General features: G+C 35.3%; 1 protein-coding gene across 7 annotated transcripts in view; it reads left to right on the forward strand.

Annotated features, from left to right (window-relative positions):
- Positions 1–27092, forward strand: part of DMD (dystrophin) — a 991087-nt gene that overhangs the window by 730195 nt on the left and 233800 nt on the right. For all 7 annotated transcript variants that reach the window (XM_018084043.3, XM_018084032.3, XM_018084034.3 and 4 more), the window contains 2 exons: positions 714–868; positions 21011–21200. In XM_018084043.3, the coding sequence (XP_017939532.3) occupies positions 714–868; positions 21011–21200 (345 nt within the window). The remainder of the gene's footprint in view (positions 1–713; positions 869–21010; positions 21201–27092) is intronic.

Consider the following 27092-nt stretch of genomic DNA (forward strand, 5'->3'; position numbering starts at 1 on the left):
TTTCTGGATTTCCTGGCCTGCTTCTGGAATGAGGCAAGTGGCATAGGTGGAGAGAACAAAAAGGAGAGGAAAGGGGGAAGCAAAGAATGACCAAGATTTAAAAAGCTTCCTTAATATTAATAAGTGTAAATTAGCATTATGAAGATATTGATGGGTTTGTCAGTAGTATTTTGCTGTATTGCAGATTTAGTACTGTTCCAGTAGATGGCACTAATTACATAAACAATTTGTTAAAATGAACTAAATTATAAAAAATAACCTGAAAGCACAGGTCTTAATTGTCCAAATCTAACTACCACTTCACAGCATTATTTCACTATATTTTCCATCTCAGTATAATTCAACATCACAAACTATCATAGTTTTCATAATGCATAATACTGCATCCATCATCTTTTTCTGTCTCAGGAAAGAATAATCAACATTGTAGTCAGTTTTTATCAGTTTGGGCTGTCATGTCTTATCCAGCATTTAGGAATTTTTTGCTTAGCCCTCTTAGAGTTTAGAAGCAGTCCTGTGGTCTTATGACTAAAAGAATTTAAAACACTTAAAAAAATTGGCCTTCATTACCAGTAAATCTGAGCAAGTCCTTTTTCTTTTTTTTTTTATATTGATGGTCTAAGTTGTTCATCTCCTTTTCTAATAATCATACAATGTATGTGATCATTTTATGTTGCTCCGAGGTTTATTCTTTCTTTCTCTTTTTACTTCAGCAATTTGCAAAAGAAATACGACAATGGCAAATAAACGTAGATGTAGCAAATGACATGGCACTTAAACTGCTCCGCGATTATTCAGCAGATGACACCAGAAAAGTACAACTGATGACAGACAACATTAATGCGACGTGGGCTGCCATTAGTAAAAGGTAGGATATAAATTCTGCTATTAGATTTGTTGTTAAACTTCATTAACATTCATTGCCCAGCTTTGGTTGGAGGTTATAGGCGATATAACTTTTACAAATGGCATGACTGTAGTGAGAAAGGATCATGACTCTTCTGTAGACTTTTTTGGATATATGTCTTTGGAATGCCATTTAATTATCTCAAATAAAGTTTTGCTTCCTGCCAATTTTCCTCTGCTGTAAACAGTTGCCAACTAACTACAACTGATAGGTATTTAAAATATTTAAAATTAAGTGCTTCATATGTCTGTGTACTATCTCCACATCACAATCACAATAGTGATTTTTACTCATAAACTAAATCTGAAAATGACAGACATCCTATTGAAGCAGGTTCAAAGTAGAAATGTTACCCTGTACCTTTGAAGCAAATCTCTAGTCAAGAAAGTTTCTGTTAAATCCTTGACCACATTCTTTATTACATTTCACAGTCTTTCAGTGTTTGGTTCAAATACCAATTCCTTTCTAAAATCAATTTTTTTGCAGCTTGTCTCCAAATTGTGAATCATCCAATACACAACCTATAAAATTAGAACATATTGCAATAAAAATTACTTTCTTTATAGTGGTAAAAGAATTTTAAATCATTGCACATTAGATGAGATGTGTAAATATTATATGAAAGTTGTTTCAATCTATTTCTTGGATTAAGCTTTGCAGCTTATAACTGTAAATAGAAATGAATTAGATCTTAACATGTTTTTAATTAAGGTGTATTAACAAGGCCAGAAAAGTCAGTTTAGCTAAATATACAGTAAATTCAGTAGATCTTCTTGCATAACAACAGTTACTTAAATCGCTGATGATTACAGAAATTTATTACCACTTTTTCTCTAATCTGATATTCGTATGAATGAGGCACTTTAAAGGCATTTTTTCTGAGGCAAACTTACCATTGACTTAAGACACTCATCAAGTGAGAGAAGGGATACTACTGATGTCCACTAAAAGAAAGGCACACAATAATTCAAAAAAAAAAATTTTTTAACAAAAGCAATAACTAAACTGAGAATTTTGTATAAACAGTCAGTTAATATCTGCTTGCATTTCTCCTGTTATAATAGTAGCCATTTTAACCTTATTAGTAGTAGCCATACTTTTAATAAAAAGTATTTTGCTCTCTGTGGTCTGAGAAGCAGTTTGAGGGGAACATCTGTTTCTGGACAAAAAAGGCTCAAAGGGTTAGAGGGGAGAACAAAAGGAAAGTTGTTTTGTCTGTATTTAGAACTACAACCCCTGCTTGATGAGAAGTCCAGGATATGTCTGTAGCTGCTGTGGATGTTCAGGTAGTAATTGTGAGAGAATCTTTAAACCTGTTAATGCTTCAGGCAAAGCCCATGTATGTTTAATATTGCCCAAATGTGAGAATTGCCATTCTTGCATGTGCTAAGCCAATACTAGGCTAAGAGAGAGTACAGAATCTTAAACATGCATTCCTTGCAAGCTTCTACAAAATACAGAGACATGGTATCAAGTTGTGCCAGGGGAGGTTTAGGTTAGATATTAGAAAGAATTTCTTTACAGAGAGGGTGGTCAGACATTAGAATGGGCTGCCCAGGGAAGTGGTGGATTCTCCGTCCCTGGAGATTTTTAAAAAGAGACTGGATGTGGCACTCAGTGCCATAGTCTGGTAACCATGGCGGTGTTAGATCAAGGGTTGGACTTGATGATCTCAAAGGTCCCTTCCAACCCAGCTGATTCTATGATTCTATTAGAAGTTAGATGTTAGATGAATTACTGCAGTAAATGTTTTCCGTCTTAGAAGAGAGCTGTGTAGGTGACTGAGTTGACATTTCACTTTAAGAATTACAAAAGAGGATAGGAGTAAGCTTGAGCAGGTAACTTTGAAACTAGAGTTTCCTATTTTTTGATTGTATGATGTTACTACTTTTCTAATGTATTTTTAATTCATTTTTTTGTATATAATTTTTGTAAGACTTCTCATGATTTGGAAACGTGAAAAAGAAGCATGCTGCAAACAGTAGTTGATAATCTTCTCGAAGGGCTGGATCACATTTCTGTCTGTCTTTTGTGAGACTGATAAATGTGGACATAGTAAGGCATTAAGTCAGCACAAGATTTTGTTGAAAAATTTTCTCCACGTGTAGATCTTTCAGGTTACTTTGAAGCAGTAGCCAGGCCTTTTGCTCATACAGTGGCTCCTGAGTGAGGTCTTGAAAGAGAATCATAGATTCCTGGAGGGATTGAAAAGCTGTGTAGATGTGAGACTTAGTGCCATTTAGAGGTGGTTTAGAGGTGGGTTTGAGAGCACTGGGTTTCTGATTGGACTCAATTATCTCAGATTCTTTTGTTAAACAGCCCTGTGGAAAGAGATGATGGAGTCCATGGTACTTTGGATAACTTAAAATACCAGTTTGTTCTGGTTTCTGGGGATGTTTTTCAGTTTGGTTTTCTAGCCCTCCTTCTATGCTTCAGCTTTCAGGTTATTGCATAGAGGGAAAAAAAAGTGTTTTTATGGTTTGGGGGATCTTTTGAACTGTAAGAGAATATTTACAGAGTAGAAAGTAATTCTACTGACACATGAATTGTTTAGTCACAGTCTGCAAGAAAGACTAGTTTTCCACTGAGATACGTATGCAATAATTTCAGATATATCCGTGTATGTTACTTTCATTTAGACCATGAATATTGCTCTAATGACTTGGTGACTTCACAGTGATTTAGAAATACATTTCAAATAATATTCTTTACCATTTTTCCAGTATTTTAGAAGCAGTTTTATCACTGTTTATGCATGTCTTAAGTGCCAAGAGGAAATACTCAGCTAATGATTTTGCTTTCTTCTCTCTATATTGATAATTTGAATGGCCTATTTAATTTGAGAATATTTTCTTTTAAAAAGAAAAACTTGCTGACATTGTTTTGAACTGGTTTTCCTTTAATCTGTCAGAATTGTTTGTCAGTGTAATATCAGAATTGTATGTCAGTATAAGAAAATTTGAAACTTCCTTTTCCATGAACCAAGTTATTAAAACAACAGGCAGGCAAGCAACAGTAAAATTCCACTTTGCCTGTTGGTAGTAGTTGCCAAAGCAAGTACTTCAGTCATTAAGGCAACATCTGCTACCTTGTGTTTTGTTTTGCTTAAGTAGATTTGCAGCTGATTGCTGTGTGTTTACCCTTTGCCTTACTATTGTGTTTTATAACATTGAGCTATAATGATTACCATTCTCTAGCTCCTTCAATAGCCAAGTTGGTAAATGCTTGATGGTTGCTTCACCTTTTTTCACTTGCCACTTTTTAATTTTTACCTTCGTTGTTGATATTGCGAGGATACAGTAAAAAAAGCATATGAACTAATCAGTTGGGTAAAAGCCTGAGTGACTTCTAAAGAGGCATCTTCTTCTTGCCTTTAGAAGCATTGACTTTCCAAGAAATAACTATATTATTTAAGCTTAGGCAGTTAAAGAGAAAGTGCTTGCATTAACAAAAATAACAGATGAACTGAAGAGTTCTCAGGAGGGAAAAAAAAGGCTATGATGGAAGCAACCACTAGAAATTTACTGTATTAAAAATGTTTGTTATGGTAGCATTATGATACTACTTCCTTTTGTGGGCACTCATATTTTATGTGAATCATCATATAAAAACATAAACAGTTTCTTAAATTTTCCTTTCCTGGGAACCCAGAAAAAGTGTTAAATATCACTGGCTAAATACTAAGCTAAAAAGGGACTTAGATCTTTCTTCAATGGAGTATATATTGTGACAATAATTGCATAACTTATTCTGAGAACTACTTAATATTTCAACCCACCCCTGTCTAATAGACATCTTGAAATTTTTGCATCACCTGCCAGTTCCTGTGATCAAGTTCAATGGAGCTCAGACCACACAGTAGGTGTTGAGAGTTTTCACTGCTCAGGATGCTTTTTTTTGGCTCCTGAGACAAGACAGAGGACACACATCAATCAAAACATAAAAAGTGACTTCCTTTTCTACATTAAAGGATATGGACAGTGAAGAATCAATATATAATTACTTTTATGTTGTTACTAGTTTAAGTTGTACGGAGTTTGACAGGGAGTGGCAGGAGGTAGAGAGAGGTAGCTGTGTTTATAAACCTCTTTGAAAGACCTGAGATACCAACTCCCATATTTTATTATGAATGTTGTTAATTCTCCAATGCAGCAGTTTTATAAACACCTTGATTTTGCATGTCAGCTAGACAGTATGAAATGCAAATGGCCAAAAAAATTAAGGACATAAGTACAAAAGTATGATGCATATGTTTCCTATGTAAATGCATAATATAACAGTAATTATAAGTGTGAAAAAGGTCATAACCTAGATTTGGTCTTTGAGCAACAAAGTATTCCTTATCAGTGGTTGCTTGCTATAAAAATACAATTTTTAAAATGTAAACTTTATCTGTACATGAAGTTTGTAGATATAATTTTATTAACTGCACAGAAAGAGCTTGATCATTCTGCTGGAGACAGATTTTCTTAATACTCTGTAACTGTCCTAATACTGCTTTACTTTATGTTGCTTGTGGTAGTAGTCACATTTGCTTTACAGTTGAATTACATTCTAGGTGAGAAGAGCTGCATCTACACGTCAGCAACAGCCAGAAGTGTGAATTGTGTTGTTATACTGAAGATTCATAGTTGGTTTCAGTGTCTAGACTGTATGTTGGAACCATCTCACAAGAGCTTGTTTATTCATTAGGCTTGGAATGCTCAGATCAAGCAGCAAAAGATTCACATTCTCAAGCAAACACATCCTTTTCCTTTCCATTCTTAAGTTGTTTAGAAGCTTGGTTGTCATTCCTACAATCACTATAGATCCATGAGTATGAACAGCTATTATAATTTTTTGTGCAGGCACACTTTTGTTGAGCACAGTGAAACAACTAAATTGAAAATGTGAGTGGCCATGGGAACCTTGTTTACATGGGAAGTTTGTTTACACGTCTGTGCCTGCAGTCCTTGTCCTGGCTGTAGAGCTGCCTTTGTGTGGGTGTGAGCAAGGAATCCGTGCAAATGTACGACTTCAGATGAACATGACAAATGTCATTTTCTGATGTAAATTTGTTTTCTCCTAAAACAATAATATGATAATTTGCATTTTTATCATCATGTTGTGGTGATTTATTGGTTTTTTGAAATAATTTTGCCAGGCTCAAGAAAGCAAACGTGTATAGAGAGACTGCTTCTTTACAACCAGTATGTCATGCTGAAGCTTGTTATTTACACCGTTTTAGTAATGGATACTAATTTAAAATTGCAAAGACTGCCAGAAAACTTCGTAATTGTAGGGTAATTCTTTTGTTTTGTGAGAGATGCTCGTAATACATTTATCTTTGTTGTCCCTCCTATTTAAAAAAGTAAATTTTCAGTCTAGATGATTGTCAGATGCTGTCTTTGAGAACTAGACTTGGTTTTAATTCTTTAAAGACTTAAACACTTTTACTTAATCACTGAAACTATTTACATCAATGAAAGTGAGTCTCTACAGTCTCAGGTATCATAGCTGAGACTACATCAAGGACCTAATAACTTTAAACATCAGCACAGTTTTTTCTGAAGGACTAATGCATCTCTATTGACTATTGCTTTGAACAGAAGAGACAAAGTTTTCAAAAAAGAGCATTTAATCTGGAAGTCTTCTGGAAAGTCTGAATTTTATATGGGATTCTCATGTCTCTCTTGTTAGACAAAAGGGCACAAGAACCTTTTAATTTTCATGAAACTAATTTGTCAGTACAGTACTTCGTAATTCTCAGAAACTGCTCTCCAGCAGTTAGTAATATTAGCAAACTCTAAAGAAAAATTCTTTATTAAACCTTTTGTGTTTAAAATTACAGATATCTTTGAAGGTACCTAAGAGTTGTTTTCAGATAAACGATTAAAGTATTTCTTGTTTTCTTTGTTCTATTCTGTTACCTTTATTTTAAATAAAATATTGCACCCTCAAAAAAGGACTATAAGAAGGGAGGGAATGACAAGGTTTCAGTGCTCTGAGTTTAATTTGATATATTTTTCTGTTTATGTTTTACTTGCATCATCCCTTAATATATCCATTTTTAAAAGTATACATAAAAAGCCATTTGGTGCACAGGGGTTATTTTATAATGATAGATAAAAGAGAGGTTACCTATTTGAAAGACATTTTACTAACTGCCTACACTCTCAAACAACTATTTAGGTACAAAATATAATCTCAAGTTTATCAGCAATGACATCAGTTTACATTGCTTTGCAATTTTTTCTTCCTAATGTCCCAAAGAATGATGAAATTTCATCCACATATAGGAAAAAAATTATAATAAGATGTAAATAAAACCACCAGTGAAGCTCCTGTAATCAGGAGATCTGGAAAGTCATCTTACCTGCTTATATTCTAGTTTTATCTTAATTCTCCACTCAGCTGACCATACTTCTACAGTACTGACATAAGTATGTGGATCCAAGATGAGAATTTAATTGATGGTAGCAAGTGTTTGTGGTTTACTTTGTGAGAGGATAGTCTTGAATATCTGATACTTTCAAAATGCTGGTAGGAAGCACTGAAAAAGCAATCTTACCCAGAATATTCTCTGATTCATCATTTCCTTTTTTGTGAACAAATTCCTGTGATTTTTGAGAAACTCTTTTAGGACTAAAAACAAAGGAAAGAGTTCTTGAGTTATTTCAGGAGAGGGTAATGGCAGTAATACAGTACCTGATGAAAAGGATCTATGGATCCTTGTGACTTCAGGGACATGTTGTTAACACCAGTCTGGACAACCTAAATTTTCTCATATCACTTGAATATAAAGTCTGTTCCCACAGACAGACAGAAATGACCTCAAGGAGAAGAGTGTTGTTGTTTTTAAATTAATTGTTCAACTTGTCTGTCCCACAGAGAATTTGCTCAGGTCTCTAGGCACCATGAATTCAACTCATGGAGAGTTTGGTGGTTTGGGGTTTTAAATGTCATCTAATCTTAAAGATTTAATTATAGACAATTAAAAAAGAGGATAAGGATGGCATTTTGCAAAGAGACCTTCAACTTCCAATACTGAGAGCATGTGAGCAATAAAAACTAAGCAGGAAAAGTGAAAGTAGAATGTTTAGAAGCACATTCCTTACTACTCAGACACTTGCTATTTCCATTATTTTTTCTCTTGGTTTATATTTTGCTCTTGGCTAAGAATCCTACTGCTTTTTTAATATTTGCTGTGTGTTTAATGCTGTTTATTTGTTTCTGGAGAAAATGAGAACAGTACTCATGTTGTAGTGAAATCCAACTGGACAAAATCACTAAATAGTTTATGGCACAGAGTTCTAAAGGGAGAGCAGTTTTGTGAACAAACTTGGAATCATAGCTGGAGCTTAATGTGAGCATTTCAAAGAAAAACTCCATTTGAGAAATATTGCTCTTTTGGATCCACTGGAGATGCAGGAGGAGCAAGGTACTAAGGCAGACTAAGTCCAATTTTGTGACAGAAAGAACAGAAATGTCAATTTTTGTTCCTACTCCATTAGAAGATTAAGACAAATGTTTTGTTCTTTTTCTTAAAGGTGTGATTTTCTTAAGTAATTAGGAAGTTTTAGTCTCTATTTGAACAAGAACAGAAGGTCTCTATTTGAACAGGAACTCTGTGCCCTGAAAGTCCTACCTTAAATATATTTCCAATTAGCCTGCATATAAATTAACAAACTATAGCAAACTGATTATTGCTGTCATCCAAAGCTCATAGAACAAATGAATGTCTTTCCCCTCAGTAGACTTCTTATCAGGCTTCATGTCCTTTAAAACAAACTGAAGAGAAATTAATAAAGCTGATGGACCTGCAGAGTGCCAGCAAAAAGAGATATGACCTTAGTTGTCATCTTTTGTTTGCATTGTTATTCTCGTGATAGCCTTGTTTTGTTTTCCCTGGTGTTTTCCCTGGATTTTTGTATAGCTTTTGCTCAGCTGCTGTTCAGGCAGTCTAAGCTTCCTCCTGAATGGCTTGTCAGTTGTGTTTGAGACTGAGGATAATTCTGTCTGCCTATTAAATGTTGAGTCTCTCTTTGGAAGTTAACACCAAATGTGTTGATTTGACAACAGTGGTGCTTGCCTGTTGTTGTGTGACTGTGTTTTAACTATGACCAAAATTTCAATAGCGTGTTTTTATATAAACTCACAAAGAATTGGACAAATGACATCAATTCCTGATGAGAGACCTGGGGAAGTGGTAATCCAGAGAGCAGACTGGAAAGCAGTAGAATTGGCAACATCCTAAAATAGGGATGGTGAGAAATCACTGCGGAGAGATGAGGTTCAACTACTAAATCTTGAAGACAGAGCTTTTATGCCGTATTTGATACAGATGAATAAAAAGAGAATAGTAAGTAAGCAAGGAATCTGTGAAAAAGATAAGATTGGTCTGTTCATACTGTGTTTATCATCCAGTATCAATCACATCTTGACCTACACCCCAAATTTAACTGACCTATGATATGTTCCCTGACAAATTTGAAAAATGTAGAGCTCTTCCCCAGCTAGTAAGCATTACATCTCTTGCAAACTATAAAAAAATACTATCTCCTGCAAATGATAAGAAATAATAGCTCTTGGAACTATCACTCTAGCTGCCATGTCTGCAGTTTCTTCCTTTGTACAAGATATGTAATCAGTTATATATCTAATACATATCTGCTTAAGCACAGTAGTGCCTTGTGGCAAGGTCCACTTTTTTGTGGATAAAGAAAGGAAAAATGTATTATTTTTATCTGTTAACATGTGTCGCATATTTCTGAGATTCCATTTGATTACTTGACACAGGATATGGTAAAAACAAAGTTTTTTGAAGTACCTAGAGGGTCAAGCTTGAAACACCCATTTCCCACTTTCTGCATTTTATCTTAGTATTATTACATGATTTCTATTTTCCTTGTTTTCTTTTTATTGTTTTTTTTTCCCATTACTTATATGATTTCTTACTTTTTTATTAATGTCGAGTTAGATTTGAGTCTAATTTAGCGTTATTGGGGGTTTTTTTAATCTAAATTGGATTGGCTTTTTCTGTACCCCACAACATGACTTTTATATGCTGATTTTAGTTATTTTTTTTTTTTATTTCAAAATCTGAAAGACACGCTGTTTATTATCAGTAATGGTAAACAGTTCAGACATTTCCATAAGTTCTCAGTGCTTGGAGCATGTCTGAAGTTGATGCTTCAGTTATGTTAATTAGTTGCTAATGGTGTCTGTTGACGAACCCTGTGCCTTTACTGTTTCCAAGACGGTAGATTTATTTTTGAGGTAGTTGACTGGTAAGTCAGTGTGGTTTTACTCCAAGGGATGGGAGGCAGTTCTCCTAGGGCTTGTCTTCTCTCTTTGTTCCTGTGGAACACTATCAGAATATACTTGTCAAATAAGATGCCACTAAGAAACCATAGTTCAGATCTGCCTTTGGTGACACCCTTCCTTTTTATACTGTGCTGACCCCTTGGAGCTGTGGACATTTGTCACTGTTAGTTCTTTCATGTTGGGAAAAATAAGAGTAGAAGCATAGAAAGTATTTATTAAATTTTGCTTTAGCTAAATTTGCTTTCACATCATGATATTACTCTCCTTTCTTCTTGGCTGGGACAAGATCCCCAAGCCAGCCTCAGGAGAGTGAGTTAAAGATACACGTAAATATTTATTCGTTTCTTTTTATTACTAGTAATCTTTCAGACACTAGTATGTATTGGCACTTTCATTAAGGTGGTGGGCTTGGTTTAAAATACTAAATGTCTTCAAGGCTACAGCTAGTTCAGAACCCAGCAGTGTATACTGAGTTTAGATACTTCTTGTAGTGTCCGGTATTTTGAACACATCTGTTGAATATTTCTTCTATCAAGTTCCTGATGATTTTTCCATCTGGAATTATTCAGGGTCCTTCTGGGTTTGACTAATCTAAATAAATTTGCCATTCTGTTCTTCGCACCCTTTTCCCGATGTTAATTAATGCACTTAATAACACCTACTACTGCACCCCTGGAACAGGCTCCTAATGCTCAAGGTTGAAAATCATTTGCGTTGACTACATATTATGCTCTTAATCTCAGTTTTGTTCTATTCAACTTTGCACCCCTTTCATGCTTCCTAAATAGCTCCTTGTATGAGGGCTTAACTTGTGGATAGTAAATAGATAATGTTGCTTTATTTTTAGTTTTCATCTTTAGTTTCAATAAATTCTAAGAAAAATTTGGCAATTTTTTTTTTTTTTTTTGCAAAGACACAGATTTTTACTAGTCCATAATACATTCATTAAAGAACTATAGAATGATACAGATGAAAGCAGAGTACCCATCCTCACTCCTAGACTTAGTGTTTTGGTATATTTGTGTCTCTCTCCACTCTGTGAAATTTTCCAGAATTGTTGCTGAAGGGTTATGATTTCTTATGCTAAGAATTTTTGTCTCTGAAACTCACCCAAAAAAGAGTTGAGGTAGAACTATCACAGAACATCCTATTCCCTTTGAAGTCAGTTGAAGGTTAGTCATTCACTTCACTGGTTAGGATTTTCTCTGTAAGTCTTTTGTATCAAACACATACTGAAATTCTGTTGAACTGAGTGTGAGTTGAACAGCATCTGAATTTTCTGAATTGGGCTCTAGTACTTTCATTATTTATTTATTTATTTATATTTACATGATCCTGAGGAGCAGAGGAACAGAACTAGAGCTGTCGTTTCTTCCCAGTGTTGTTGAAACTGTGTAATAATAAATTATTAGTATTTCTCTGTATTATTTCTGGTTGTAGTTCCTGTTGTTTTACAATCTTCCTGCAGTAGAACTATTATAATCACATTATCTCATTATAATGGAGAACTTATTCTATATTTCAATTTTCTGTAGGAGTTTGAAACCTCTTGAATACTGTAGAATAACTATATGGAGTGGTTCTTTATAACTAATATGATTATATTGGATTATATTGATGGAAGAAACAGTAGACAGGTTGACTTCTTTCATTCTCACTCAGATGCTAACCAGTTTTTGCTGCTTCTGATCTGAATATTACAGAGCTGGTATTTTTTTTTTGTTAGCATTTTATGCTTCTTAAAATATACTGACATATTAGAAGAGATGTTTTAAAACATATTGAGTCAATCTGATCTGTCAGCATCTTTGTGTAATGTAACTACACATTGAGGCCCGTGTTTTAGAGGGGAAAAAATGTGTTTATTTAGTGTTACTCTCACTTAACTTAAGATGATGTATGGTACAATAAGAACTGTAAGTGCTGCCAGAGAAGTTTTCCAGCCTGGGAACTGAGGCTTCTCTCTCTTACATGGTAGCAAATCACTGTTCTGCTACACCACTGAGCTCAGTCCTCAGAGGCTGACTCTTTAAATGAAAACTGCACTAACAGTTTAATAGTATCCTTTGTGAGTCCTAATTGATTTCATGTAATGCCATCAGTGGATTTCACAGTCTTATTAAATCTAGTTGTTTCTACAGTAAGTAAGGCTAAGGAAACAAGTGCTTTTAGAATATAATTATTTTCACAATCAGTTTTAATTATACTTCACTGTCTTAGAAAGCAAAGATTTTATCTTACTAAATTGTATTTGAGTAATTAATATGCTGTTTATTAGATGGCACTGTTGACTGCCTTGGAATCTCAACAGAATTAAATGTTTTGGAATGCAAGGAAAAACTTAATTCTACACATTATGGACCATGAAGCATGAAGAAGATTTAAACAGAACAATAATCTTTTTGCTTCTTTTGGTATAATAAGAGACAAGTTTTGTCTGTTTGGTTTTAGTATTGATTTTACTATTTCTTCTTTTTCTGAGTTCTCTCTTGAATGGGAATATCAGAATAATTAAGTGTTATCTTCCCGTGTTTTGCTGGGGCATTACTTGAATGATACGAGGATAAGACTGGAATCTGTTCCGTGAGTTCAGAGAACTGGGGGGAGGGTGGTGGGGGGGTTTGCAGGATTGTTTGTTCTGGTTTGGGGTTTTTTTACTTTGGAATTTTTTTCTGTTTACTTATTTTGTGTTTTAAGACTGCTTTTAAACTGTCAGTAAGGACTGCTTAGAAAATCCTTTTGAGTGAGTTCATCAAAATATTATTCTGTATCTACAAGTAATTTTTAGTGATATTTCATATGTCTGTGATTGTATACTTCATATGTCTGTGATTCCCTTTTCTTTAACCTGATAACTCTTAAGATTTACTCTCTGAAAAGCCATTGCTTCTAATGAAAATTTATCAGGAGATTAGAAATCAAAAATACACATAAACTGTTTTCAATGGTATAAAAAACTATCTGTAATTAATTTTAATTACAAAGGAATATGCTGAGTTTCATTAATGATTTTTCTGTAGCTTGCCATATAAGTGTGATAATCTATGGTTATGATGAACATCAAGAAAATATACACTTATGTTTTTAGATATTCTTGACCTATAGCGAGGCATAAGCATGGAAAAAGAGACAAGAACAATGGGTGCAAGAAAAGCCTGTTAGGAAAAATTCCTTCTAACTCTCCCTCTGTTTGTCATCCCTTAAAGAAGCATTTTGGGAATGTGGGATCCCATAAGTGAACAGAGCATAAGAGAGACAGAAATTATTTTTTTAAAAAGGTGGCTGAGAAATTTTCCTTGGGATAACACAGATCCCCTGTTCTCATGTTGGCAGGTGCTTATTTAAAAAGAAGTTGTTTAAAGGTCCAGAAATCCATATATGTGAATTGTGCCCTAGAGGCTGATATATCCTCTGCTTTTAGAAATCCTTCTCAGTCTGAAAAACAATTGTGTAGAAGAGATGGGGTGTTAATATCCAAGGTTGATCTGAAACTTCATGGATAAACACAGGTTGGGTTTTTTCCTCTTTTTGCCATTAAATATCAATGGTGCTTTAATAAAGAGATGTAAGGGACAAACAATCTAAATTCAAAAATACATTTTCAAATTGATATACTATCTTTAGTGACAGAGAGAGAAGTTCAGACCAAATTGGGGGGTGGGTTGATGAATTTTTTTATTTTCATGCAGGTCCTGGCTATTTCATGAAGGTTTATGACAGGTATAAGGCTAGAAACAAGCCAACCAATGAGAAAGAAAATATTTTCTCTCTCTTGCTGCATCCATTTTCCAAAGTACCTAAACACCAGAAATGTTTTTTTAATACAACATGTTTTCTGGTTTTACAGAGTTTTACAATAGGAAAACGATTCAGGAAAAAAAAATGCATTTCTCTGAAGTATTTTCCCCTGTGTCTCAAGAGATTTGTAAGGACAAACTTCATGGGCTTATTACTAAGATCACATGTTTGAATTTTAGTATCTGAAGAGACTGTCATCAGTTAGGAAACTCTGTGTGATTATCAGGAAAAGAACATTCCTGTGTCCATATAAAAACAGTCTTGAGTTCCAATTGGAACATGGGGACACTGAGGGGTTTTGTTCTTCCTTCCTGCAGAAGGTAAGAGAATCTGCTTTTGTGTGTTTATTTTGGAGCACTTAGTCTCTCTGTGTGCACAATTACATCTGGAATTCAAAATTATTTCATTGGTTATTTGTTCATTATAAATATGGATAATGCAGACAATGCAGAGATGACCTTCAGGTTATCTGAAAACATCGAGAGTCAGCTCTCAGCCAGTAGATTATACTGTTGAGAAATAAATGTAAGGCAGAGAGAAGTACTGCACTGTTGTGGTTTAACCCCAGCCATCATTAAGGACGATGCAGCTACTCGCTCACTCCACCCAAGTTGGGAGAGGAATCAGAAAGAAAAGGTAAACCTTCTGTGTTGAGATAAGAACAAATTAATAATTTAAACTAAATATAATAATAATAAGAAGAAGCTATTATTAATAATAATAATTTTAATTATAAGGAGAGGGAGAAAGTAGCAGAACCCAAGAGAAACAAGTGATACATAATACTCACTACCCACTGACTGATACCCAGCCAGTCCCCCAGCCAATTCCTCTCAGTTTCTTCTCACAGATGTTCTGTGGTATGGAATGTCCCTTTGTCCAGTTCAGGTCACCTGTCCTGGCTATGTTCCCTCCCAGCTTTTTGTGCACCTGCTCACTGACAGAGCATGAGACCCTGTGAAGTCCTTGACTTAGGGTACACTGCATCAGCCAAAACATCAGTGTGTTATCAACATTATTCTCATCTCTCTAATCCAAAACACAGCATTGTACTGGGTACTGAGAAGAAAATTAACTCTACCTCAGTTGAAAGCAGGACATGCACATACAAAAAGACTTATGTCACTGGTAGGAATCCTGTTTAGACGCCTGAACCAACAGGGCAATACTTGTATGTCCTCACTGAGCTCCATAAAAGGCATTCTTGCTTTTTTATTTAAAGACCTTTCCATGTGTGAAATGAAATCTTTCCTTCTTTAAGTTCTCCACATCAGCTGTCTTTAGGAAGGTACTAATGGTGATAAAGATCAGGCAAAGAGTTCTAGAAAGTTACTGTTGCCTTTTTGGAGGTAGCTTTTTCATCAGGTTTGTCAATTAGTCCTTACCGTAAGGGACTGAAGCACAAAATTACTTTAAAAAAAAACCCTGAAAGTTTGTCTTTAGAGTACAAAATTCTGTACCACCACACCAAAACTTTACTGGTTCCTCAATCAGAATAATGGGAGCCTAAAGGCCTGTGGATGTATGTCAGCTAAATCTGAATGCTGATCTGGAGCGGTTGGGATGCTGATATTGTAGCTCTGAGTTTAGTTGCACTTTGAGCCCTTCTGCCCATTTGCAACATAGAAGTCGTTTCAGAGATAGAGTTGCACAAGGATGGGCAATCTCCAGTTCTGGAGAATCAACTTGGATAAGAACACTTTACAATAAGCCAGACAAAATAATGATAGTGGGATGTAAGCACGTATATATAAAGATCACTCAAAAAGTTTAGAACCACATATATATGCCAGTGTCTACAGCAGACAAAAGCCAGTAACTTCTGTTTGAATGGTCGAACTAAAAGGCACATTTATATAAAAGTGTTACTGGAAAAATATTGTGTGTCCCTTACTGCAGTTTCAAGATAGTTGAGATCCAGAAAACCAAATGAAAGCAGTACTTAAAATGCTATCTCAACATAGTTTTCCCCACTGAATGTTGTATCAGCCATTCCAGAGTTAATCTGCATATTAATCACTTACTGGCAGGCATTAATAACTTTTAACTGGCAGTATAGAATATAGTCCCTAGATTCTGGAAGAAAATTCTTCTAAGCAGCATTCCCCAAACTATTGAATATGATTTATTTTGAATTTGCATTTCAAAATTATATCAATAATAGTTACTTTAGGAAATTTATGTTTAAGAATTTCATTTACTTTCATATCTGTGACATCTCTTTGTGTTGGCACTTTATCTGAGGTTAGATTATTCTGCCTCTTTGATAGGTTCTTTATCAGTCAAAGTTAAAGCAGCTGAAGAAGGGTTACCAGTAAGAGCTTAAACTTATGCAGTAGTAAAAATTAAATGTTCCAATAAAGCTTTGCAATTGTTCCTTTGTCATACTGGTAGAAGGGATATAAACCTCATGAAAAAGTGCAAACTGCTTCCAGCATTAGCAGGAAGGTGCATGTAGTTCAAATTCTCTGTAATAGTTGGCTCCAGAAAAGAAATTCAGGTACCTTTTTTTTTTTTTTTTATTGTGTTGAATTGTAATGTCAGCAAAGAGAAAATACACTTATAGAGTTATAGAGAGAGAACCACAGGAACTATAGAAGTAAAACCATTTACTGATACTTTCCAGTAGTCCAGGATATTTTATTTTACATCTCAGTGTGATAACTTTAGATCACTACAGTTTGCAGATGGAAGTGTGATTTACTGATCTATTGAACACTGAATGATACAGAGTTTCTTCACTTTTATTGCTCTTAAAGAAATACCTGGGGAACAGAAATTTGTTAGTTTGTGCTCTGCAGTTACTGTATGTCCTGTTTTCTGGGCATCTCAAAGCATTATCACTGACCCTTGTGGTGCAGCTTGTAATGTGAATAAGCATTGCAATTTCAAATAGACAAACACATACTTATAAAATGTGAATGATTAATTCCAAATTATGTAGCAAATACTAGAGCTGAAGAAAAATCTGATATTCACACTCATGGAGCCTCTTCAAGCACTGTATTCCTTGTGTTGCGTGGGATTGGGTAGTGTAGAATGAAGTACTCTGGAGATTCGTTTAATCACAGAATCACTGAATATTCTGAGTTGGAAGGGACCCACAAGAATCATCAAGTCCAACTCTCAATGACACCATCGATCTCAAAGCACTTTTGATTCTTGTTAGATTCTGGAACAAGATGTTCAGTGGTATAGATGTTGGTTTTGTTGTGTATATATTTTTTTCTATGTATGTCATGGTACAAATTCTGGTTTTTAGTTAATAATACAATACCTTGATTATGAACTTGAAGATCCCACAGATTTCAGATAACTTCGTTTTCCCCTGCTTATTTTCTCAAACATTTTTATAGAGCTACATTTAAAAAATATTAGCTTTAAAGGTTCTCAGCACAACTGCAATGTCCTGTAGCAGAGGCTGGTAGCTTTCTTTTTTTGTGGATTTTTTTTAAAACCCTTAAAAACTTCTTCCTTGCAGTATAAATTTTCACACTTAGACACATTGCTTGTCTCACTTCATCTGACATGCCACTGTTTTCCCTTAACTTGAAGCTTTGAGCTGATGCATTCTTAAAACAGTACCACAATTTCTGTTCTGCCACAAAGCTCATATGACAACTAGAGTTGCTCAGTCCAACTGATCCCAACAGTTCTTAATAATCAAATTTACAGGGAAGATTGGTGACCAGCTTACCTACTTTTAGACACATAAAATTTAGGCTTGTGTAAAATTAAAATTGTCTAAGCTTTAGATGATTTAATGTTGTAGTCAAGAGAAAAAAAATTTACTATGACCTTGATCTGGTACAACAGATGTGTACAGAAAATAGAGGAGAAATTAAATTCCAGCAATGTTAGTCTCCATGTTTTGCAGAGGGAGTGTAATTGCTTGACTTCTTGGTGCCTAGATGAAACTAAGATGAATCCCACCTTTAGTGTTTCTCCCCTGAATAAGAAGCTTTTGGTTATACACTATGTTTATTTTTATGTCATAGTAGAACAGATACAAACTGTTTTTTCTTATTATCTTAAAGTATATTAGGAGTACTTTGTAGTGTTTCTGCTGTGCAGTTTTCCATTTACACAAAAATATATTTCTGCTTACTTCATGTTATTTTCTTACAGCTTGCACTCACCATAGAATTAAACATATTTGGATGATACAGACTAAAGAGGAAGAATCTTTATTTTAGTTTTTTTGCAATAATTTCTTAGTCAATATACATATTTTTATCTCCCCTATCATTTTGTGCAATTTATCTTATCATGTACTGGATTTGATACTCAGTTTTAGTCTTTATGTTTAGACCTTCTTTTCTCTATTCTAACCTCATAATTTTGAAGTAGGTAAAAAGCCAAGTAGAGTCAAGATTATTGATACACTGCAGAGCTGTCAGTGTAGCTGAGTGTTTATTGCATGTCAGCTAAACCAAAATTTAAAATGCAAAGTACTAAATGTTTTCTGGTAGGTGTGTTAGTATGCCCATAGATAAGAAACACGTTTCTGTAAACTAAAAGAATTATGTGTCATGAGATTTCTGTGCATCATAGAAGTGCCAGAAGATTCTTCATAGTGAAAACTTCATTCTTTACCCAGATCAATAAAAAGCTATATTTTTTCATGAAGTCTTAGAGTTTCTCTGTAACATAAATTCTGATTTTGAGTAAACAACAGCTCTCCCTTTGAGTATCTTTTCCATATCTGTGCTTCTGTTGTTCTTTGTTTTTAAAGTGTCACCATGTATTTGCAGAATGCTATTATTAGACCATTGCTGTATATTTATAGGAATTCAGGTGTACAGGAGTTAAAAATGTGCCTTTAATGTTATGAAGAAACTGCAGTAAGAAAAAGTGTTATCCCTGATTCTGCAAAGGCACTGATATTAATTATCATATTGCACACTGTAAATTGAATTAAAATAATGCTACAAAGCATATCTTATAATAGAATTGTGCTCTGAAGAACTGGATAAAGTATATTTAGTTTTTGCAAATTTGTTCCATTTCCCAGTTGTATTGAATAACTGTGATGCTATTTTTGAGCTAAAAATGGTAAATAGGTCAATATATTATTTTCCAGGTAAAAAGTTTCTTACTGTCTTTTTTCTAAGTTTATATTGATTTAATGTACAATAATAGCTTATTTAGATGTAATTTCTATGTAATTATTCTTTAGTTTAACAAAAGAACAACAAATTCTTTCATTGCAATTGTTTTAAATTTGAAGAGTGGCCTAACCACAAGACATGTTTACATCGAGGTAGAATAAAGCCAGGAAAGAGATCATGTTCACTATTCTGAAACGAAGTGTCTCCTACTGACATTCCCCTGGAGACACATTCTAAAACAGCCTAAGCAGTGCTATGATGTGGAGAGTTCTTGTAGATGGCAACAGGTGCAACTGAGATGAAAATCCAGTCCATTTTTAAGCTTTAAAAAAATTGGTGGATGACTTTGTGCTGAGGATGACTTTGAGCTTTCTCATTTTTTGAATGAAAAATTAATTCCTTTTCTAACCAAATGGTTGGGAAAAGCAAATAAGGTGCTAAAGGATTAAAAATATGGTAGAAATATGTAGCTATTGTGGCATTTGACTCTCGGGGAGGATTTTTTTTCTTTTCTGAAGTGGTTGTCCTGCCTATACTCTGACTGAATTTTTCTTACTATCCTCTGCTGCAATTCTCTTATACACTTGTCGAAAAACATGTTAAGTCAGTGCCACTTGGCCAAAACTTGTGGTGGTGTTTGTATTTTTTTTCTTTTCTCACTTCAACCAGTGTACTGTGTTTTAGGGTGATATCATTACTTATCAAGATTACAGCCTCTTCACGACAGGAAACAGGATTTGAAAGAGAGATTAGCACTTAGAAATTTCATGACCTCCTCTGATAAATTACAACTCAAGAAATTATATCTGCTAAAATCTAGTATCTTAGTCTCTACCTAAATAACTATAAAACTGGACAGGAAATCTATCAAGATATATGCAGACAACCACAGATTTGTAGACTTAACATAGGTGTGTGCATCAAATAGCATTCATTCCACTTGAAGTAGTATAAGTTACCAAATGACTTTACTATATATTTTCAGAGCTTAAAAAATTATTCAGTTATAATGTTGTTGTTAAACAAATATGCATGTAATACAATAGCTCAGTAACCTTGGCAGACTGATGTTAATGAACAGTATGTCATACTTAACTGATCTTGTTTCTAAATCCATATTGTGCTCAGTTCAATGCAAAAAGTCAGTGAGTACATGTGACACCTACATTGCACAGGAATGCTGATAGAACACAGATTTGCTTTAATGTTTTTTCAACACTAGAATTGCTGAAGTCTTTAGGGTTCTTCCTTAATCCATGAGTTAGATCTTCCCCAAAGATAAGATAAATTTGGTCTTTAAAAATTGTATTTTATCATGTAACTGATAAATTTGATTGTAATTTTTCACATTTATATTTAAAAAAAAAAGAAAGAAGAAAGAGAAACCACAAATCCCTCCAGAAATGTCAGTGTTATTAGGGTTTAAGGTGTTGAACATAGTCACCAAAGGTTTCAGGTCATAAAAACTAATCATTAAATTTATTGTACCATGCAGCAGCCAGAAACTGTTTCATTTATGAAAGTGAACATGATTTTCCATGTTAATGACAAATTAGAAAATAATCTTTGATTAAAGGAAATCAGGGAACTACTGCTGATTATTTTTTTTGTTTTCAACTGTGCATGTTTCAGGCATAGTGCTTTGAAAGAAGTTCTTTTACCTAATTTGTTATCAGGCAGATTCCACTTACTACTTCTCAATGGAAAAGGTAAAAAAGGAACCCTACCTGCCAAACATACCATACAAGTTCTGTAGCTGATGTATCTGCAAATTTACTTTTATTGGTATATGAAAAATATTTAGCGTGTCTTTGTTATGTTTTGATTTAATGATTAAGATTTGCTTTCTTCCAAAGAGTGCTGTATTTAACTGTTTGTGCTTGTGCAGGGTTGGTGAGCGTGAAGCAGCACTGGAATCAGCCCTGAGAATGTTGCAGCAATTCTACCTGGATCTCGAAAAGTTTCTTGCTTGGCTTACAGAAGCTGAAACAACTGCAAATGTCCTGCAGGATGCTACACACAAAGAAAAGACACTAGAAGATGCCAAAATGGTTCGGGAGCTCATGAAACAGTGGCAGGTAAGAGGAGCACTTCAGCTTAGAGGCACTTGACAAACGTGAGAGTTTATCAAGCATATCTGATATTTATAGAAGTTATATAATTTGCATCAAGTTTATTCACTGTAGCTTAACTGAATTAGTTTTTCTCCATTACTTTCAAATACATGAGAAATGTTAGTTTGGTAGTCTATTGTCAACATGCTCTGTTGCAGTAATAAAAAGAGATAATGATGCAAATTTTCCTAGTAAATGGTTGGACAATTTTCATACAGTTATTTTCCTCTGGGGAAAAAAAAATCTTAAAGAGAGAGAATGCTGTATTTAGTGTTCCAGAGAATCTTGAGGAAAAAGAAAATTAAGTAGATGAGATGGTGCTGTTGAACTATGCTGTTATACTTTCATTGTGTTTTCTTCACTACACTTATTGAGAGGAATACAGAAATGTCTACTTGAGGTCTTAAATCTCTTAAATATGAGGTTGATTGGCTGTTTGGAAGCAGGACCCTTTTTTCCAGTATTCATGTAATCATAGAATAGTTTAGCTGGAAAAGACCTTTAAGATGATCAAGTCCAACCATTAACCAAGCACTGCCAAGCCCACCACTAAACCATGTCCTCAAGTGCCACATATACTTGTCTTTTAAATACCTCCAGGGATGATGACTCTGCTACTTCCTTGGGCAGCCCATTCCAATGCTCAACAACCTTTTTGATGAAGAAATTTCTGGTATTCCTTCATAGTGCATGACTTTCCTGTTGACAGAAAGTTCAAAACTGGAAATTGCAGGCACTGGATCATCTATGCCTGAATTTATTTATGAAAAACATACTGTGAAAAGTTTAGTTATAAGTGATTATGTTGAGTAAGTGCATTGGATGGAAATACTTCTTTTGGCACTACTGTATTAATACATGATTTTAACTATTTACTGAACTGGTGCTAGATTCTGTTGCACAATTGTTGCACTGTACAAAAATGAAGTCTGAACCATGCTTTTGATACTGAGCTCTCTTTTTATGCTAATTTGACTTTATAGTAATATACCAAAGCCCCTATGTGTTTCTGAATTTAGTTGCACTATTCTTCTTATATGAATTTTTTCATTTGTGATATAATTTAAATTACATAAGAAAATTATTCAAAAGAAAAAAAGTAAATTTATTCAATAGGTACAGAGTGATTAGCTGTAAAATAAATTAATTTATTATGATGGGTAATATTTACAGTAGTCATAACACAGTGCTCCATATCAGTAGTCTTTATTGTGAAAGCTTTTTGTCCAAACAGGTACAGTTTCCTGATAGGGAAATATTGCCTATCTGTGTTGCTACAAAACTGGATAATGGAGCACGATTTTGTTAATAGAACAATTTTATTATGTCAGCTGCGTGGCCAGGAAAGAGTTTATGGCTTTTCATCTGTTCCTTAGGTATTGCTGCACCAGTTCTTCCGGGCTTCATACTCTGCTTGTAAGAGTTCTCTCTTACAATTCACTTTGATGCATAAGGATGAAAAGCAAGAACATGACATAAGTGTGGAGTTTGCACACAACTTATGCATATAAAAGATTCAAACAAAAAAGAGCTTTAATAAGTCACAAAAGTCTCAGAAATATGCATTTATGTACTTTGTGGAAAGGGGTTATTGCTCACTAATCTATACAATCAGCCCCAGTTTGATAAGTCTCTTTTGTTCCTCTCTCTTGTGGGCGAGAAATACACTTACCCTACATAACACATCAGGCAATGACTTGTATTCCAAGAAACTCACTGTTTAAATTGTACATGTATAAAAGCAGACACATTCAAATACATGAACATTCAGTTCATATCCTTAATATATTTTTTTAACACCCAGTGTATGTGGGTGCTAGCCACAAGCCTTGTCCCAGCATAAAAAAGATCCTAAATGCTTTCAGTCCAGATTAGAGTTCCAAACCACTTTTCTTTTTCCATGTGATTTTTTTTTTCTTAATATCTCATCAACCAGGCTGAATCCAGATCCTAGGAGGTAAAATAAAATGATGGTTTCTGATTAAAGATCACTGTCTCATAAATCTTTTGATGGAAACTTTGACTCCCTGGGTTTATAGCATTCATAGAAGTTATGGTCAAATATGACATAAGGACTTAGATCTGCAGTCTCTGTGTTGCTCTTTATGAAGTTGCGTAGACTTGGATAATGTGAAAATAGTCATTAGGAGTCCTGAAATGTTAAAATTCTGTTTTGATCTGATATTTTTAGGCACTAAGTATAAAGCAGTGTTTTGATAAATAATTCTCTACAGAAATAATGAAAAACATAAATTTCTGAATTCACTAGTAGCTTTATATCTTTGTCAGTACAGATGCTTATCTCACCTTTCATGACCCAGTAGTTTTCTGCTTTACACTCTCAAACTTTATTTTATTTTTTTAAATGATTAGAAAAATAATGTCTTGCTGTACAGAAACTTTTTACAGAGCAGAAGTTGCTTGTCTAGGAAAATCTCCCTTTTTTAGGCATTTGTTTTTCTTTTCATGTTCAGAAATTATTAACTCAAACATCACTAATAAAGATTAATCTTTCCCTTGTAGTTAGCAGTTCATTCAGTAGCAGGAGAAAGGTGAGACTTATATAACTGCACATTCTAATTGCCTCATGATGTAATTATATTAAAATGTGGCATTATAAACACACTGTTTGTATAAGGATGTATTTGCATGCATCATTTGTCTGAACTGACAGCAATGTAATAGTTGAGGCGATTCACACAGTTGGAATACTTTCTGGAGAATTTTCAAGGATACAAACCCGTTACTCCAAGGAGTTGTGTAATTATGTGCTGCTTTTTATTGTCTCGTTGAAATACATCATGTGTCCTCATGAGGCCTGGTTTCATAAGTAACCGTATGAGGGAGATGAAAACAATTAACTTTACTTTCTGCTTTCGTACTTCTAATGATATGAACTCTCAGCTGTGTTAATTATAATTACGGGTCAGTTTACATGGCACTGGGCCTGCTGGTGACAGATGGGGTACACCTGTCTCAAAGGGGTAAAAGGATCTTTGCACAGAAGTTATCAGGGTTTAGTGAAGAGTTTTAAACTGAATTTGAGGGGAGAAAAGTTTAGAACCAGGCTCACTGGAATTAAACCTGGGGACAACATACCAGTGTTTGAGGGATGGTGTGCTGGTGAGGACTTTTGGTCTGACATCTCAGTGGAGGTGGGAGATGGAGATCCGTGTGGCTGCAAAGACACAGGAGTCATTGATGTGTTAGACACAATGGAAGCACCATGAGAATGGTCATGTAGGAATTAGTGGGTTCTCCCCCCAAAAATGTGGCGGGATCAGCAGCCTGAAGTCCACCTACACCGAAGCATGGGCAACAAACAGGAGGAGCTGGAATCCATTGTGCAGCTGGAAAACTATGACAATAGCTGCCATCACAGAGATATGGTGGAATGACTTGCACAACTGTAGTGCTGCAATGGATGGCCATAAACTCTTCAGAAGGGACAGGCAAGGAAGGGGAGGCGATGGGGCAGCCCTGTATGGTAGGGAGTGGTTTGCCTGTCCAGAGCTTGATGATGGTGACGATAGTAGGGTTAGGGGTTTATGGGTAAGAATCAGGGGAAGGTCAACAAGGCAGATATCCTGGTGAGAGTCTGTTATAGACCTCCCATCCAGGATGAAGAGGAAGATGAAATATTCTATAAGCAGATGGGAGAAGTCTCACAATCACTAACCCTTGTTCTCATGTTCTCATTGAAGGGCCAAGGCCTATGGTATGAGATTCAACAGGACCTCCTGGGTCCTCCACTTTGATCCAGGCAGTGTTCCAGGCTGAGGCAAGAATGTCTGGAAAGTGACCTGAGGGTGCTGCTCAACAGCCAGCTGAACATGAGCCAGCAGTGTGCCCAGGCTCCTATCAGAAATCATGTGCTCAGCAGGACCAAGGCAGTGATTTTTCCCCTGTACTGGGCACTGGTGAGGCCACGCCTCGAATCCTGGGTTCAGTTTTGGGCCCCTTGCTTCAAGAAAAACACTGAGGTGCTGGAGTGTTTCCAGAGGAGGGCAGTGGAGCTGGTGAAGGATCTGGAGCACAAGTCCTATAAGGAGCAGCAGAGGGAGAGCATGTTGTTTAGCCTAGAGAAAAGGAGGCTCAGGAGAGACCTTATCACTCTCTGTATCTACTTGAAAGGAAGTTGTAGTGAGATGGGAGTTGGTCTCTTTGTCCAAGAGGAAATGTCTTCAAGGTGTGCCTGGGGAAGTTTAGGTTGGGTATCAGGAAAAATTTTCTCACAGAAGAGGTTGTCAAGCTTTGGAACAAGCACTGACTTCCCAGGGAAGTAGTTGAGTCAAAATTCCTGGATCCCTGTCACTTAGGGACACGATATAGAGGTGAAATTGGTGGTCCTAGGTTAATGGTTGAACTTCATTATCTTAGAGGTCTTTTCCAACCTTAAGAACTCCATGATTCTAAGGAGTACTCTTCTGGTCTGTCTTTTTAGCAATGATTGTATGTGACAGTTTATACAGTTTATGTAACATTAGATTAATATGGATTTATCCTGTTATTTTGTAAATGAAATCAATTAATATTGAGACTGCAAATGAATATAATCACAGTTTTTTGACAAAGAATACTGCATGTGACACCTAGTTAAATATTAACTGGAGAATGCTTCTATACTATATACATGGGTTACCAAATGTATCTGAAATAATCTATGATGACTGATGAATTACTGGTAGTAGTAGTCAGTGTAGGCTGACTGAAAGTATGACAGGATATGATAAATAAAGCAAAGTTAATACTTAGGCATGAAATACATAGCAGATTTATTTTTATTACCACCTTCCTTCTCACTATGACCTAAGTAGTTTTCCATTAGATGTAGGAGTTTTACCGCTAATAATATGGATATGCATTGCCTTAATATATACTTAATATAGTATGAGCAGCACTATTATGTTCTCAGAGTGATGTTTTTATCTGAGACAAGAGACATGAACAGCAGGTACTCTTGTCTCTTCTATTTCTATCAGTACTTCAAAGGTGCTCACTTGTTTTCAAGGTGTCCAGGCAGCTGGTTTTTTCAGTATTAAGAAACTGAGGTAGATACATATTCCTGACACTTCTTGATTATTTAGCAGAATAGGTTCTTTGAGAGATAAAATGTTTCCAACTTTACTGCAGCCAGGAGGGCCATCAGGCAAAGCATCACCAGCTGGGCTGGGGAGGGGATTGCTCCACTCCACTCTGCTCTGGTGTGGCCTCACCTTGAATATTTTGTGCAGTTGTGGGCACCACAAAATAAGAAGGATATTAACCTGTTAGAGAGTGTCCAAAGGAGGGCAGTGAGGGTGAAGGGCCTTGAGGGGAAGCTGTATGAGGAGCAGCTGAGGTGACTTGGTCTGTTCAGCCTGGAGGAGACTGAAGGGAGACCTCACTGCAGTTACAGCTTCCTTGTGAGGGGAAGAGGAGTGGCAGATGCTGATCTCTTCTCTGTGGGGACCAGTGACAGGACCCAAGGGAATGGCCTGAAGAGGTTTAGGTTGGGTATTAGAAAAAAGTTTTCCACCGAGAAGGTGGTTGGGCACTGGAACAGGCTCCCCAGGGAAGTGGTCACAGCACCAAACCTGACAGAGTTCAAGAAGTGTCTGTGAAATAATTTATATCTAATTGCCCAGCACAGTTAATTTTGTGACATGATGTATGGATTAGATGACGAATCTGACTAACAGGAAAGAGAGAAAGTATCTGTAATATTCTTGCTCATTTCAATTGGTTTTACTAAAAAATATTTAATAGTAATTAATTTTCAAGTACTTTCATTCTCTGTTCTGAAACACTTTGTCACTGTTCATTCTGAAACACTTTCTCAGTCACTTCTGCTTAAAATTGTTCTCTGAAAGCTTT

Source organism: Manacus vitellinus, unplaced genomic scaffold (genome assembly GCF_001715985.3).
Source record: "Manacus vitellinus isolate BGI_N305 unplaced genomic scaffold, ASM171598v3 scaffold_7_pilon, whole genome shotgun sequence".
Taxonomy (NCBI): domain Eukaryota; kingdom Metazoa; phylum Chordata; class Aves; order Passeriformes; family Pipridae; genus Manacus; species Manacus vitellinus.